We start from the raw sequence: 16,185 nt of genomic DNA, 5'->3' as shown, positions 1-16,185 counted from the left end.
AAAATCTTTAATTTTTTAATTCGGAAACTGAGATCGATGGACCTCAGTAATCAATCGACAAAACCTTTTGTCAAAACACTAATTTGATCTTAATTAAGTAGAGCCTCATCTGTTTCCATTTGTACAATCTTTTTACTAAACAAAATGATTAAAAAGTACAAAACTTCTCAACGAATTAAACGATTAACATCTAAATAACAACTAAATCATCGATTAGGTGAACCATCGAGTTCGTATATTGTTCAATTTTACATATACATAAGTGCAGATTCAAACATTGTTAAAAAATAAAACAATAATATATCCTTAATATAAATATATAAATGGGTAAAAAATAAGCGAAGTTTGAGTATAGCCAGCGTTAGGGACGAATAGAAAAGATTCAACATCAGATTGGTATCAGTTCCACGATATAAGCACCTCCTACAGTGAAATTTACAAAACAATTATGTTTAACCTTAGAGAGGGCGTGCGGTCGTAAATTTTACGACAGAAACACAAAATTTCCCAACATTAAAAAAAAACATTTACACAAAATATCGTAAAATTTACGACACGCGACCACTCATGTTGCATTATAGGGCGCGCCCACTCGAAGTTTAAAATATTGTTACAAAGATATACTTGGCCTATTAATTATCAATAACTGCTAAACATTGGTTAATCTTAAATTTTCAAGACAATTGACACATGATATTGAAATACAGACTGAATAATATTATTAAGATCGAGACTTAAGTAGTATCCCCCTCTCCATTTAACTATGTTCTAAACTTTAAATTTGAATTAATAAAGTATTATTGCTCTAACATCTCGTTATTGCTCATATAACATTTCAGTGATATATAACCATTAAAAATAGAGGACAGGTGCCATTTTGGAAAATATAATCCATTTAAAAATATTTTGTGACGCCTTCTAGATGTCTCATCGGTAAGTCTATGAGTTAAATACAATTGTGTCAAAAAAAATTAGAGTCAACTTAGGCACGGTCTTTTCCCCTCCGAATAACTAGTTATCCGGAGGTGAAAAGACCGGGCCTAAATCGATTGTAACTCTAAAGGGCTTTTCAACGCTTCTCATTTGTTTCGAGCATCTGTCATATGTCGTATAATCCGTGTATATGTATTAATATTATACACAGATTATACAACATAATATGACGGAAGCTCGAAACAAATGACAATCGTTGAAAAGCCCAATTAGATCGATATTTGATGTAACTAATCAAGTATTTTTCATATAAAACTGTATTTAACGCATATACAAGCCTAATTGAAGTTAATGGTATTGTTCGTCCACTCTACTTTTCCCATGCGTTACGATTCATTTTCAAACAAATTAAATCAAACCAAAGTGAAACGTACACCGATGTGTGTAGTATATAGTATACAGTATACAAAATGTATATACACATCGACCGTTCCACTTTATGTTTTGACTTCATTTGTTTGAAAATGAATCGTGACGCATGGGAAAAGTTAGAGTGTACGAACAATAATAGGATAGATTTTTCTCGGAGATAGGGCGTTGTATTGTATTAGTTTTTATTTGAAAATTGTGTAAGAAAAGCTTATATTTTTGGCATATCTTTTTTTAAAATAGCAAATCAATGGGTGCGTTCGGACGACCACAGCGGCTGGACAGCTGAGCCAGCAGTAGCTGTCAGACGTCACCGCTGGAAGTTAGGCGCTGAGAGATTTACTTAGCTTTCCCTATCACGGCTGGATACAACCACTCAGCCGATTTCTGCTGACAGTCAGCCGCTATGGTCGTCCGAACGCACCTAATGATTGTACTGTCAATTGTCAACTTTTGACAGCTGTCAAGTTTTTATACTGGACAATTCACTCTTTTTGACTTTCTATGTAAACAGCTAGTTATTAAACTGGCTGTAGATGTTAGAATAGCTACACTGATGCTATTACAAACTATTTAATCGTTTCTATATACTGTTTACATATTAATCCACGTTAGACAAGTGTCAGTCTAAAAACGGGCCACCTTTTACATTTTTTGAATAAAAAAAAACTGAAAGATCAATTAAATTAAATAAAAGATCAACGTTTATTTAAATGCCATTGCATTAAAAAGTAACGCTATTAAAAAATCGTAGAAGAATATTGAAATGAGATTATAATCCAAAGCACTTTATGAGAATTTTTTTAACTTATTCACTTCTTTATTTTATTTTTACAGAATGTTAAAAACCAGTAATCAGTAAGTATAAACTAATTATTGTTCGTGGTTAGAGTTAAAACTTCTCACAATTTGATGATTTAAACCTAAAATATAATCTAAACATTACATCTACTCGCATTTTGAATCTTCTAGCGAGGGCGCATGCCATTTAAGCTTTTCTTCGTAGAATTTTATGACAACCTGTGGACACCTTATATTAGCCTGTTTAGCGGGCACTAGATCTGCTTCATCGGTTCCATTCCATTTGATTAGGAACATTAATTTTTAAGATTTTAAACAAAAGAATCTCAATTTGGTTGATAAAAATTAATTTCGTGACAGAAATTATGATAAAAATCGAGACTGTGAACTGTTTTGACAGCTATTAACTGTTCATGGCTGAGGGGTTTTGACTTCTGTGAATATTGGCATACGTCAAATTGTAGTAGGCGTCAAATTTTGACACCTGACGATATTGACAGCTGTCGAGCAAATAACTGAAATAATCAAAAATATCCTTAAATGTTATCTGGAAGATTTTTAAATGAGTTGGTATTTCTTGTTAATTATGTGCAACAAAGGACTTATCTCGAGACGCGATATACATTTCTCACACCAGAGTTCTTTGGTTATTATATAAACAAAAGGCCTAACGCTGGTTCTTAGTTTACCGCTTTTATCATTAACAATTAAGTTAACAAACAAATAAAAATAAAACAAAAAAAAATAAAAACTTGATTAATCTCGAGCGCGTCCCACTATGGCCAAAATATACATAAATATGTTGATAACGTCTACGTAGAGGTTAATAGCGGCAAAAATGTACTCTTCGGGAGATATGGAATATTTGTGTTTTCCTCCCATCATCAGCTGCGTGTCGTAAACCAGATACACCGAGAAGATCAATGCGCCTAAAGAGGCATATACCAATTGAACGATCTTATTATGAACGAAGATAGCGACGATTCCGAAGAGGAAAAGTATCAAAACGGCAACAAAAAGTATGCCACCCATCATGGTAAAATCCCACCTGGTCTGAAAGGCAAAGAGTGTCAGGCCCAGACATACAGCAGCCGTTATGCCCACTGCTATGGCTACTGCGTCGGCTTTGTAGGTGGAGGAGGCGCAGGCTAGACAAAAGCTCTCAGCCAGAGTGAATATCAGCAGGAAGATGTAGTTGGCGGGGGCTTTCCTGCGCAGCTCTCCGCAGCAAGCCAAAGCGATCAAAGCCACTATAACCATCACTAAAGAAATGTAGAACAAAGCGTGGTGAGTTTGGACGTATTTTCTAGTCGGCGCGTGATAGACGAACCAACAGATGAAGGCCAAGGTTATTAACAGCTGTACTGAGAGTATCGAATAAACTTTTCGTATGAATCCTCTTCGAATCGAAGCGTCGTTGAAGTCGAATCCTTTCACCTCGGGATCTTCACCACCATTGTAACCAGTTCCATAGTTATCTAAAATTTAGTAAAACGTATGCTATAGTAAACAAAATAAAAATCATAAAAAAACGATGTATGTTATATAATTCATATATAGTAATGAAAAAGGTTAAAGTATTCGGCAAGCCGAATAAAGCATCTCTTGTACCCATACCATTTCTAAAGCCAAATTGCCAGATTCTAAAGCCAAGCTAGAAATAATGTGCTAAAGACTATTATCATCCAAATGGGAAGCTAACACAAGTGTGTTACGAACAACAGCGCTAGCACTGTTACGAGGATAGATTAATATAAAAGTAGCCTTTGATAGATGGCGTTACTTGGTACCGAATTGCTCTCGGTTTTGACGTTTGCCATTCATGATATGACGTCTGTCAAAATTTTAAGCCAAAAAACTATTTGGTTTTTACAGCTGTCAGAAGCAAGGAACTATCAAGTATCGTTCGGTGATTAAGTTCCTCCACAAAAGGGGGAAAACGAATGTGCAAATCAACATCTAGCTAAACGACGTATATGGTGAGGCTTCACCTTCGTTCCTTCCGATGACCAACCTTTTTTTGTTACACGGATGACCAAGGGGGGGAAAATGACCCCAGGTCAAAAATGTCAAAAATGACAATTAACAAAAAAATAGTTTTTTTTGGCATGGACTTTATGTCATTCAGCCAGTCACAACATGAGTATTAGTGTCATGTGTAGTGTGTATGTTGAGTAAGTGTCTTATTACTTTGCAAAGTCGACGTCATTAGCATAAAACTACTTGTAATTACAGTAGACGCCCTCTTAACCGACCTCCCTTTAACCGACCGTCGGCTTAACCGATCGACCCTAGTCGGCTTAACCGATCGACCCTACTCCTTTTTGGATGATACTATTTTTAGATTAGAGGTCATACAAGTTTCATAATTTGTCTTGTGTGTGATATTGTTAATCACATATGTATATACACATCGACGTTCGTTTCACTTTATGTTTTGACTTAGTTTGTTTGAAAATGAATCGTGACCCGTGGGAAAAGTTATAGCGGACGGACTATATGTACATACTTTTTTTTTGTTTATAGATCATAAAAATATACATTTTTAATGGAGTTACATATGTAATGTCCTTCTGAGGGTGGTTTTAAAGATTTTCGGTTTAACCTTTTTGATTATCCGACCTATGGGCAGGTCCCGTCATGGTCGGTTAAGAGGGCGTCTACTGTACACATAATAGACGCTATTTTACTAAACATCAACTTCAGAATATATTTTTTGTTCGTAAAATATCGGGAATTTTTTTTATTTCAAAATATGAGGATATCTAGAATGATATTAAAGTCAAATAAAAAAATAATGAGTTAAAAATTAAAAATACTTTTGAATTTATTAAAGAAAAACATACGCTGGGGTCACAATTTCCCCCGCTTGGTCATCCGAAGGTTAACAAAATTTTGGAAAGCCGAATTTGTTTGTGGTCGTACGAGTGTTTTTGATGATGAGCGACCCGGAAGGCCAAATGAAGTCATCACGCCGGAAATTATCAACAAGGTCCATGACATGATTATGGCAGATCGTCGAATCAAGCTCCGCGAGTTAGTAGAGGTCCTAAACATTTCCTACGAACGCTTACACAATATCATTCACCATCATTTGGACATGAAAAAGCCGGAGCACACTAGTTCGCTCCCATGGTCAAAAAACCCTCTTAATTACATACTAGTTCGCTCCGAAAACCATAACCTAGTTCGCTCCCGTGGTTAAGCGGATTAAGTATTTATCTATTCTATTCTAGGAAAATTAATATCAGGAAAATTGGTACGTGACTTTTGTATTTTATATTAGAAATTATATAAAATATTGGTGGTTACCTATTTATATAAATACAGTGATAAGCGCGCTAATAACCGGCAAAATAACGCAAACGATGGAAAAAATATGAAGTTGTAAGATAAAAGAGATGAAACTAGTAGAGATGAGAAATTTAGAGGTAGAAACCTATAAATTTACATTATAATGATTGTTTCTCATCTTTAGACGTTTGGCAACTACCACTGTGACAGTGACAGTTTTTGTTGACATACTCATGTGATACGGCTAAAGGTGGGAAACAACCAATATAATCTAAATTTATAGGTTCGTACCGCTAAATTTCCAACCTCTACTAGTTTCATGCCTTTTTATTTCACAACTTAATATGTTTTTCATCGTTTTGCGTTATTATGCCGGTTATTAGCGCGCTCATAACTGTATAACGAGACAGTGAAATTAGATAATTTAGATTTAGCCCAATCAATGACTATTTTGGAGTGTATGTGTGTGTGTGTGTGTGAAAAAATGGCTTGGATGCGAGTCCGTTAGCCACAGATTTTTATTTTATTTTTACCTTAATTTATTAGTTTTGATATATTTATACGTATTTCACTTAAATGATTATATTTGTTTCTTTCAAGTAGTTTATGAGTAATTTAAATATTTCCATTTTATGACAACTTAGTAGATATTCTATACTAATTGGAAAATGAACTTGTGTTTGTCGTAAATTGTAATATAATTGATTTATATATCTCTCGTTAATTTTGGAGTGTAATTTTCGGCGTTACTACGGATTTGGTTGAAAATTTGGTTTTAGGTTCTACCTATCCTCCACTTCAAAGTTGGACTTGTGCCGTTGGTTGCATTTAATTGCGGTTATAAATCACCCCTTCTCAAGGGCGAAAAATCATACGTTTCAAAGAAGTCCAGAAATGGATAAGCTGACTACTTCTAAGTAACTTTTGTTCTATGTAGTTTTTTAAACAAGTCAATAATTGTTTGACTTCTTGTTTGATTTGAATAACATCAAAAATGTTTATTTTTAAACAACAAAAAATAACACGTTTTCAGACGGTTTTTCTCAAATAACTGAAAAAATAAGTATTTTATCGAAAAAAAAATTCTTAGCGAAAATATAGCCTATAATAAAATGAAAAACAGTATATTCATGAAGTGTAGGTACAGACCCAGCAAAAGAAGAGTTGCAGGTAGCTTATGAAAAATATGTTCCTATGAAAAATGTGTTCCAAATACATTTTTGCTGAGAATATTTTTTTCGATAAAATATTTACTTTCTGGTTATTTGCGAAATATCGTCCAAAAATGTGTTTTTTTGTTGAACAATAATAAAATAAACATTTTCACTCGCAGATAACTCGAAAAATATTGACTTTAAAAAACTCTATAGAACAACAGTTGCTTAGAATTAGTCAATTTATCTATTTCTGGCCATATTTTAAATGTATGTTTTTTCACCCCTCAAGTAAAAGCAACCAACGGCATAAGTCCAACTTCGCGGTGGTAAGTAGAACGTAAATTCAAATGTTCATGCAATTCAGTGGTGACACTAAAAATTACACGGTACCTATAGCCGGATTTCACGTTCCTTTACTGGGCTAATAATAATTATTTTATTTACACTAAATTTTTTTCTATACAGTGATGAGCGCGCTAATAACCGGCAAAATAATGCAAAAGATGGAAAACATATTAAGTTGTGAGATAAAAAGAATCGAAACAAATAAAATTGGGAAATTTAGCGATAAAAACCTATAAATTTACATTCGATTCATTGTTTCCCACCTTTAGACGTATTAGAGGAGGATGTCAACTAAAACTGTCACTGTCACAACGGTAGTTGCCAAACTCGTCTGATACGTCTAAAGGTGGGAAATAATAAATGTAATGTAAATTTATAGGTTCTGTCGCTAAATTTCCCATCTCCACTAGTTTCATTTCTATTTATCTCACAACTTAATATTTCCATCTTATGCGTTATTTTGCCGGTTATTAGCGTGCTCATTACTATATTTTGAGAAATGTTAATGATTGAATTAGAAATTAGATTAGAAATTTTGAATTGTTTTTAAAAATTACTGAAATAATTTTTGTGCTTATTCTAAAATATAGATATAATACGAAAGCAATACAAGTGTAAAAACTAACATAATAGGTATGGGATATCCTCTACTATTACAAAATTAAACAAATATAAATTAAAACGAGGCATTTATTTTGCTAGAAATCTAAGTGAAATACATTTGACAAAATCAAATCTACTAATTTTATTTTGCTTTAATTCCGCTATTTTGTGATCAACAAATTTTTGGCGCTCTAGAAGTACTTTTCGGTACACTTTTTTTGGTTTCACCGAACTTCGTATTTTTACATAAGTGTCAATTTGAATATCTTATAAGTTATATCTTATCGTTATAAGTTTAATATATTTTTAAGTAAGAAGTAGTGTTATATAGTAGCATTGTTTAAAAAGACTCATTCTTTTAAACAATGATAGTATTGTCGTATTAGAAAAATACAAAGGTTGAGAAATATTTATTAAAAATTTTATTAATAAAATGTATCAAAGTACCTGCTTTATGAAGGCAACATTATCTATTTAAGCTGATCCTGGCTATTCATTATTATACGCCCGAAAAAGCTATCCGCGCGATGGGTACCGTGTTTGATGACAATCGACCAAATGCGAAAACGTGTGACCACTTGAGCAAAAGCACTAGTCGGATGGGATAAAAATTAGGAACATCGTCTTACTAAGTGTATCGAGCTAAAAGGGAACTATGTTGAGAAATAAATCGATTTAATCCCAAAAACATAAGGCTAGTTTTATATCAATCCACACTCGTTTTAACAGCAGAATATGCCTTCCACATTTGGGACTTATAAAATAGACAGTGTAATAAAGGAGAGATACCGACTGAGTACCGGCTGTCTGAAGCCAACAAGAGTTGATCACTTTATTCATCAAATGTCAAGCATTGCTTCCCAGGTTATAAGCAGGAAAACGCACAGCACAACAAAACGGACTTAACAGATAAATAACCATCAGCATCTTCTATTCAGCCTATTCGGCTTAAACGATTTAAATCCAAAAGATTTTTTTTGTTTGTTTTATGGCATAGACTTGGGTGTCAATTAGCCAGTCACAACTGTTTGTTTTCTATTCATACATAAAGAAGGCAATGAGGTCCTTAGAGTTCCATAGCAAACTCTTCCACAGCTCTCTACTCAGTTCAAAAGCTACAGCTGGCCGCTATGGACTGTCCAAGTTGCTCACCACATTTTTCCATTATACATATTCTTCTTCTTTTTTGATATGAACATAATATATCAAATTATCAGGATTAAAAGTTTAGAGGTTAATTTTAGTTTCACAGATAAATTTCATTAAACAATCATATATATTTTTGCTATTCAGAGACAATAGATGGGATACATTGAAAGGTGGAAAAACATTACATTTTATTAAATCTTCGATTAAATTATAGGTGTATGGAATGTATTTTGTGCACTCAAAGAAAGTTTGATTCAAATCACCCACCTTCTGACATTGAGTACAAAGATTTGAATCAAAAACTTTAATTCTTGATAGATGTAGAGGGAAACAAGCATGTCCAAACTTCATTCTAATTAATGTTGTTATATATCTTCGAGGTACTACAAAATTTTTAAACCCATATATATTTGGAACAAAAGGTTGAATCAGTGAATACTGAGATTTGGATTGTTTACAAAGATCTCGCCATGATTGACTCCACTGATTTTTAACTCGATGCTTAATAGTGTTAACTAAATCAGATATGCAAAACTTACGATTATTTGAAGTACCATACTCAATAGCTTTTTTAGCCAAACTATCAACATTTTCATTATGCGTTAGTCCTATATGAGCCTTAACCCATAAAAAGTTCACTCTTCTTTTATTTTTATGAATTTCAAAAAGGATTTTCTTAATTAGTAGGATATAAATAAATCCAAAAGATCATTCAGCTGAAATAGATGAAAGCTGTGCAACGGTGTGATCTCATCAATGAGATGCCTACTGCAGATGGAGATGCCTACTGCAGATGGAGATGCCTACTGGAAATGTCTAGTAAACTGTGAGCAAGAGGGCTGTGAGCTGTGATGATTATTGGTGCGTACTGCCACTACTAGTGCAACTAGGTTAAACGAAATATAGTTTTGTTTTAATTCATTTTTATATAGACTTAGATCTATTTGAAGGTATTTTAATTATATAATTTTTCTGTGGTGTGTTTTATTTTAAGTTGTTTTAATTTGTAAGCATTTGTAAGCTGTAAGATTTGTAAGCAATATGTAGATAAAATAAATAATGCAGTGTTTTCAAAAAATTGCAAATCTGATAGCCGTAGCTAGTTTTTTTACCCCCCCCCCCCCCATCATATACTTTTTTAAATTTCCAATAATGATTTTCATACACTGACCGGCACGAAAAACGGGCACCCCACAAAACGGGTCATTTTTGATGCCTCGAATTTCCTAAAGCTGTTGTCCGATTTAGACCGTTTGCTTTATAAACATATGTCCGCAAATGCTTCACTTCCGAGATACGGAATGTTGAATTATTTCTTACAAACTGACGATTTACTTATTGCTCTAAAACCGCTTGAGATATATAAATGAAATTTGGTAGGTTTAGCGCGTCATCAATATTTTTGCTTTTCGAAAGTTCTGCGAACTTTCAACACAGCGGCAACAGTGCGTCGGCAGTACGATAGTGACAGTGACACTATATTTTCAAAAACAATAATTATTATTATACTCATAGCCGCGCTAAATGTTGCCAAGTCAGTCAAGTTCGATTTCTTGTTATAGATAATCGGTTTTTAGTAGTTTCAATGTGACACAAAATCTAGACATCATCGGATAAAAAAGTTTATTTGAAGAAACTGTTTTTTTTTGTTCTTCTTAATGACGGTACAGGCTTGTGATTGCAATATTTTATTTAACTACAGAGTAATTTCCACATACATTTGTATATACTAACACTAACATACAGAGTGAGTTTTATGTATGGAAACACTCAATTATCTCAGAAACGGCTTTAACTATTTTTACAGATTTTGGTGGGTAAGGGTTTTCTGAGGCGGCCGATATTATAGTGGCAACTACATTGTTGTCAGATTTTCCGTTTTTCTGGAAATCTAATGAGCTTTCTTATTTCAAATGGAACACCCTGTATATTTTTTGCGTTTTGAAGTCCTAAAGAAATACTGATTATTTTTCAAATTATATTCCCTACACCTAAAAGCCATAATTTCAGAGTTATTGCTACATTTATCAAAAAAAAATTAAACAAATTATAAACATCAATTTTTTCTTTCGGCTCGGGTAAATATTATTTTAGGTTCTTTGAATCATTGGGAACAAAAAAGATCTGTTGTATTTTTTTTATAAAATTTATTGCTTCCGAGTTATTAACAATTTAAAACTGAAAAAATCGAATGACAATTTTCAAGGTTCAAAAACACAAATAAAAATTATTAGTTTTGAAACTGCGTAATACCCAAATTCAAGTTCAAGCCTCATTTTATCAGATACCGATAAGTAATTTGAACTTGTTTTATATTAAAATATTTTTTTTAGTTGTTAATACAGCCCGATCACCCGACCTCTCGTATGCGCTTTATTAACAAACTAAAAAGCAATAGAATAAAACGTGCCAAAACCTCTTATGGCGAGCTCCTAGAAAAAGGGTTGAACTTGAATTTAGGTACTTCGTAATTTCTAAAATTATATTTTTTATTTGTGTTTTTGAACCTTGAAAATCGTCATTATTCGATTTTTTTCAGTTTTAAATTGTTTATAACTCGGAAACGATTAATTTTATAGAAAAATTACAAAAAACCTCTTTTGTTCCCAATGATCCAAAGAACCTAAAGTACCTGAGCCGAGAAAATTGATTTTTATAATTTGTTTCAATTTTTTTTAATAAATGTAGCAATAACTCCGAAATTATGACATTTAGGTATGGGGAATATCACATGAAAAATAATCAGTATTTCTTAAGGACTTCAAAACGCAAAAAATATACAGGATGTTCCGTTTGAAATAAGAAAGTTCATTAGATTTAAAAAAAAACGGAAAATCTGACAACAATGTAGTTGCCACTATAATATCGGCCGCCTCAGAAAACCTTTACTCACCAAAATCTATAAAAATCGTGCAAGCCGTTTCTGAGATAATTGAGTGTTTCCATACATAAAACTCACTCTGTATTTATTAAGTTAGGCTCTGTACCGCCATTCTTTACTACATTACAAATATGTGTGTCAAATATAGCAAATCAATTGTTTTACTGTCAATTGTCAATTTTTGACAACTGTCAAATTCACTCTTCTTGACCTTTTAGGTAACCAGATAGTTACTAAACTGGCTGTAGGAGGTGTTTGAATAGCTAAACTGGTGGTATTGCAAACTTTTTAATAGTTTCTATACATTTTTTACACATTAGTCCACATTAGACAAATTCAGTTCAAAAAGTGATCACTTTTTTTATAATAAGACTTTTTCTGTAGTTATTGATTTTCAGTGAAAAGCGATATACATCTATCAAAAAGAAAATGAAAGGGAATGTAAGCACGAGTAAATAATAAAAGATCCATATCAAGAAATTTTAGATTTCTTTCCAAGTATAGTCTCAAGCACTTTAAAAGATCTCTATTTGGTCGATAGAAACTAGACAGCATATGGTCAAAATGGAGTAACACTTGGATTGTTTAATGTCATTCATTAAACAATTGATTTATTGTCTCGTGTACAGTATAGCCACAGTTTAATGAGAATCATAGCTCACTCTCGATTTTGACGGTTCCAATTTTGCAGATTTTGACGGTTTCACCAAAATGGAACATAGAGAACAATGGATTTTTCGCGGAGTGAGCCTACTGATTCTCATTATACTGTGGTATAGCTTAGTTTTATGAAATGTCATTATTAGGAGGCCGTGCTGCTTAAACTATAACAATTCTTTGTTTCATTATATTTGCAACTAGGCTTGAAGCGTGGAGTTTGACCTCAAAACTCATTTATAAAAACACGAAACAGATTAGAGAGCAATCAATTGAGAGTATTGCTGTATGTAAAATTGTAATAGCGGTCAAATGTTGACACGTATCGATATTGACACCTGTCAAGCAAATGACAAATAATCATAAATATATATCTCTAGACACGTTATGACGTTATACATTTCCCACAATAGAGTTCTTTGGTTATTATTACAAAAGACCTAACGCTGGCTCTCCTTACATTTAGCTTACCACTTTATCATAAACCAGATAAATAAGAAAATAGAAACAAAATAAACATAATTAAAAAGGCGCCCTTCCAAGATGGACAAAATACACGTAAATAGGTTGATAACGTATAGGTAGAGGTTAACAGCGGCAAAAACGTATTTTTCAGGAGATAGAGAATATTTGTGTTGGCCTCCCAGCATCAGTTGGATGTCGTACACGAGATACACCGAGAAGATCAATGCGCCCATAGAGGCTAACACTAGATGAAGGATCTTGTTATGAAAGAAGATAGCGATGGACCCGGAGAGGATGAGTATCAAAAGGGAGACAAAAAGTATGCCACGCCTTGTGGTAAAATCCCACTTGGTCTGAAAGGCAAAGAGTGTTAGTCCCAGGCATACAGCAGCCGTTATACCCACTGCTATGGTTACTCCGTCGGCTTTGTAGTAGGAGGCTGTGTAGGCTAGACAGATGCTCTCGGCCAAAGTGAATGTCAGGAGGACGATGTAGTTGTAAGGGGCCTTCCTGCGCAACTCTCTGCAGCCAACCAAAACGAACAGTCACGAAAACCATCACTACCGCAATGTAGACCAAGGCGGTCGTTAGTTTGGACGTATTTTCTAGTCGGCGTGTGATAGAGGAACCAACAGATGAATCCCAGGGATATTCCCAGTTGTACCAAGAGTATCGAGTAAACTTTTCAAATGAATCCTCTTCGAATTGAAGCGTCGCTGAAGTCGAACTCTTTCACTACAACGGCTTCGAGATCTTCGCCACCTGAAGCTATATTATACAAAATAACAGTCATCAAAAACACGATGTATGTTATATAATTAAGATATAGCAATGAAACAAAATATGTTCTTCTTACCATACTTCGCTTTATCACTGTCTTTGTTGAACAGCAATGAAAACAATTTCATTGCTGTTCAAGTTACGTATTTGGTCGCATGAAGCGGCCATCCAACTCTATCAAGAATTTGGATTTAATCTTCAAGACTCTGTTTGGCTTATTGTAATATAACAGACAGCAACATTTGTTCTTCTTCTCCTACTTAGCTTATTGTAGCATGACTGGTTGCCAACAGTAAGTAGTAGCTTCGCCTAGAATTACTGTAAGATGGATCGAGTAGTTTAACAGTCATTCTTGGCGGTCCCAAGCCCGGATAGAGGAGGAGGGTTAAGCGGAAGGCCAACAACCTGCCCTCGTAAAAACCAGCCTGTGGAAAACTGCAAATGTGCCTCGGAATCGAACGGATACATATGGCAAACAAAATTCGCAATGAACAAGGTCTTTGAACGTTGGAACGTAGAACGTTGTAAGTTGGTATTTGACAGGAACATCCATACACGCAGTAAAACATTTCCAAAAAAAGTAGGAATGGACATAACGGCAATACAAGAACTAAGGTGGGTGAACACTAGAAACATAAGAATAGAAGGCGATTATTTTTTACAGTGGAAAGTAGACATGAAAACACTAATTCGGCACCAGTGTTGTGGTCTGGAGACCATGGCATTTACAAAGAAAAGCCTAGAGCAGCTCAGTACAACCCAAAGAGCGATGGAGAGGGCCATGCTAGTAGCCCGATCAGGGAACACAAAATTTTACGAAAACCTCAAAAAAAAAATAAAGGAAGGATGAAAATTGGGGAATAGGTAGTTGAAATTGTCTATTATTATATAAAAAAAAAGTTTACAATTCTACATCCCCTCCATTTTACAAAAAATGGGAAATACTGGGTGAAAAATATTTTCTCGGGAGTGAAAAATATACGTTCAAAATAGTCCCGGAATTGGATAAAATGGCTAATTCTAAGCAACTTTTGTTCTATATAGGTTTTTCACTAAGGGCCGGTATTTCAATAGCTACTTAAGCTTTTGCTTAGCTAAGCCTGTGTCAAAAGTTAAGGAGAAGCTTAAGCCGGGTGTCGTATTTCCATCATTTCCTTAACTAAACTGATGCTCAACTGTAAAGTTAATTGGTTTGGTACCTCTGAATACGTCAAAATGCCAGAACTAACTGTTCTGAGGTAAAAACCACTACTGTTGACGTTTAATTTTATATTGTCATCTGTATCAATGTCAATTACTTAATTTTGTGTACATGGTACATGTGTTGTTAGTTTATTGTCTATATTTTCTCTGGTTATATTTTTATTGTTATTTTGCATAAGCAATAGATCCGTCTTTGTAATTTTGTTTATTGGATATATTCCTTAAAATGTCAAATTCGAATGTAAGTTTATTTTTGTAAAATAAATATACCTACCAAGCATTGTATAAATAAATAATTTCCATGTGCCTACACCTTCCAAAAGTAGTAAGAATTTTAATGATCGTTATTACGATTAATAAATTAATAGATTTATAGATTATTATTTAATAATCTAATAATAACGTTATTACTCAAAAGTTGGCTTTCAAAATAACTCTCTAATTAATAATTTATAGAAATAACCTCAAAAAACAGAAAACAAATTTTAAGCAAAGGCTTAAACCAACTCCCGCGCGAGCTTAAAATTATTTGGTTTAAGCCTAGGCTTAAGCCTCAAATTGAAGTGGAAATACAGGCATCTAAGCTTAAGCAAAGGCTTAAAGTAAGCTTTGGCTTAAGTAAGGTTGGAAATACCGGCCCTTAGTTAATACTTTTCGAGTTATTTGCGAGTGAATATGTTCATTTTTAACAAAAAAAAACATGCTTTTGGACGGTTTTTCGCAGATAACTCAAAAAGTAAGTATTCTAGCGAAATCAATATTCTTAGTGAAAATATAGCTTAAAAAAATTGAAAAAAAATGGTGTACGCGCGAGGTCTGCAGACCCAGTAAAAGCAGAGTTGTAGCTAATGAAAAGTAGGTTCTTTTCGTCAAATTCCAAATCGAATATTTCAATGTGAAATAACCAAAAAACAGAGCACTTTTCGGGGAAAATTCATTATAACTTTTTTAAAGTGTTTAATTAAAAAAAAGGTTTATTTTTGTTTTTACAAAAAAAAAACTTCTAACATTAAAAATAAGTGAGTTATGCTCAAAATATTGTTGGTCCCTTTTATTTTTTGGTACAAAAATCGCGAAAATCACCCCCTAATTAGCTTCCCAAATAAAATTAATCGTTACCGCTTCACAAGTTACTTTACTTATGTATTATTTATATTATCTATAAGTTTCATTGGTTCAAAGTGCTCATTTTTGAAAAAAATTGGGTTTAAAATAAAACATTTTTTTTTTATTTTGAAAAAAAATGGAATTGTTCATGGAATTAACTTAAAAATTATTAGTAATACCAAAAATCTTAAAGCGTAATAAAATGTACGTTTTGCTTTTCTGAATATTTTTTCTTTTTTGTTTTCTTGTTAGACAAAAATTGGTTATGCTATGGCTGTTCAAAATTTGCCTAAACTCGTGATTAGTTACTCGTTCAAGCCATTTTAACTACAGCTTTTTCAAAAATAAGCACTTTGAACCGATGAAACTTACAGATCATAT

General features: G+C 33.4%; 1 protein-coding gene and 1 pseudogene across 3 annotated transcripts in view; both read right to left on the bottom strand.

Annotated features, from left to right (window-relative positions):
* Window positions 1-209: 209 nt before the first annotated feature.
* LOC126887316 (protein lifeguard 1-like) overlaps window positions 210-16,185 on the bottom strand; it is a 55,286-nt gene continuing 39,310 nt past the window's right edge. For all 3 annotated transcript variants that reach the window (XM_050654748.1, XM_050654750.1, XM_050654749.1), the window contains exon 4: window positions 210-3,641. In XM_050654748.1, the coding sequence (XP_050510705.1) occupies window positions 2,920-3,641 (722 nt within the window). In that variant the 3' untranslated portion in view covers window positions 210-2,919. The remainder of the gene's footprint in view (window positions 3,642-16,185) is intronic.
* LOC126887317 (protein lifeguard 1-like) lies at window positions 12,620-14,344 on the bottom strand (annotated as a pseudogene).

Source organism: Diabrotica virgifera, chromosome 6, assembly GCF_917563875.1.
Source record: "Diabrotica virgifera virgifera chromosome 6, PGI_DIABVI_V3a".
Taxonomy (NCBI): Eukaryota; Metazoa; Arthropoda; class Insecta; order Coleoptera; family Chrysomelidae; genus Diabrotica; species Diabrotica virgifera.
This window is presented reverse-complemented; position numbering and strand designations above follow the sequence as displayed.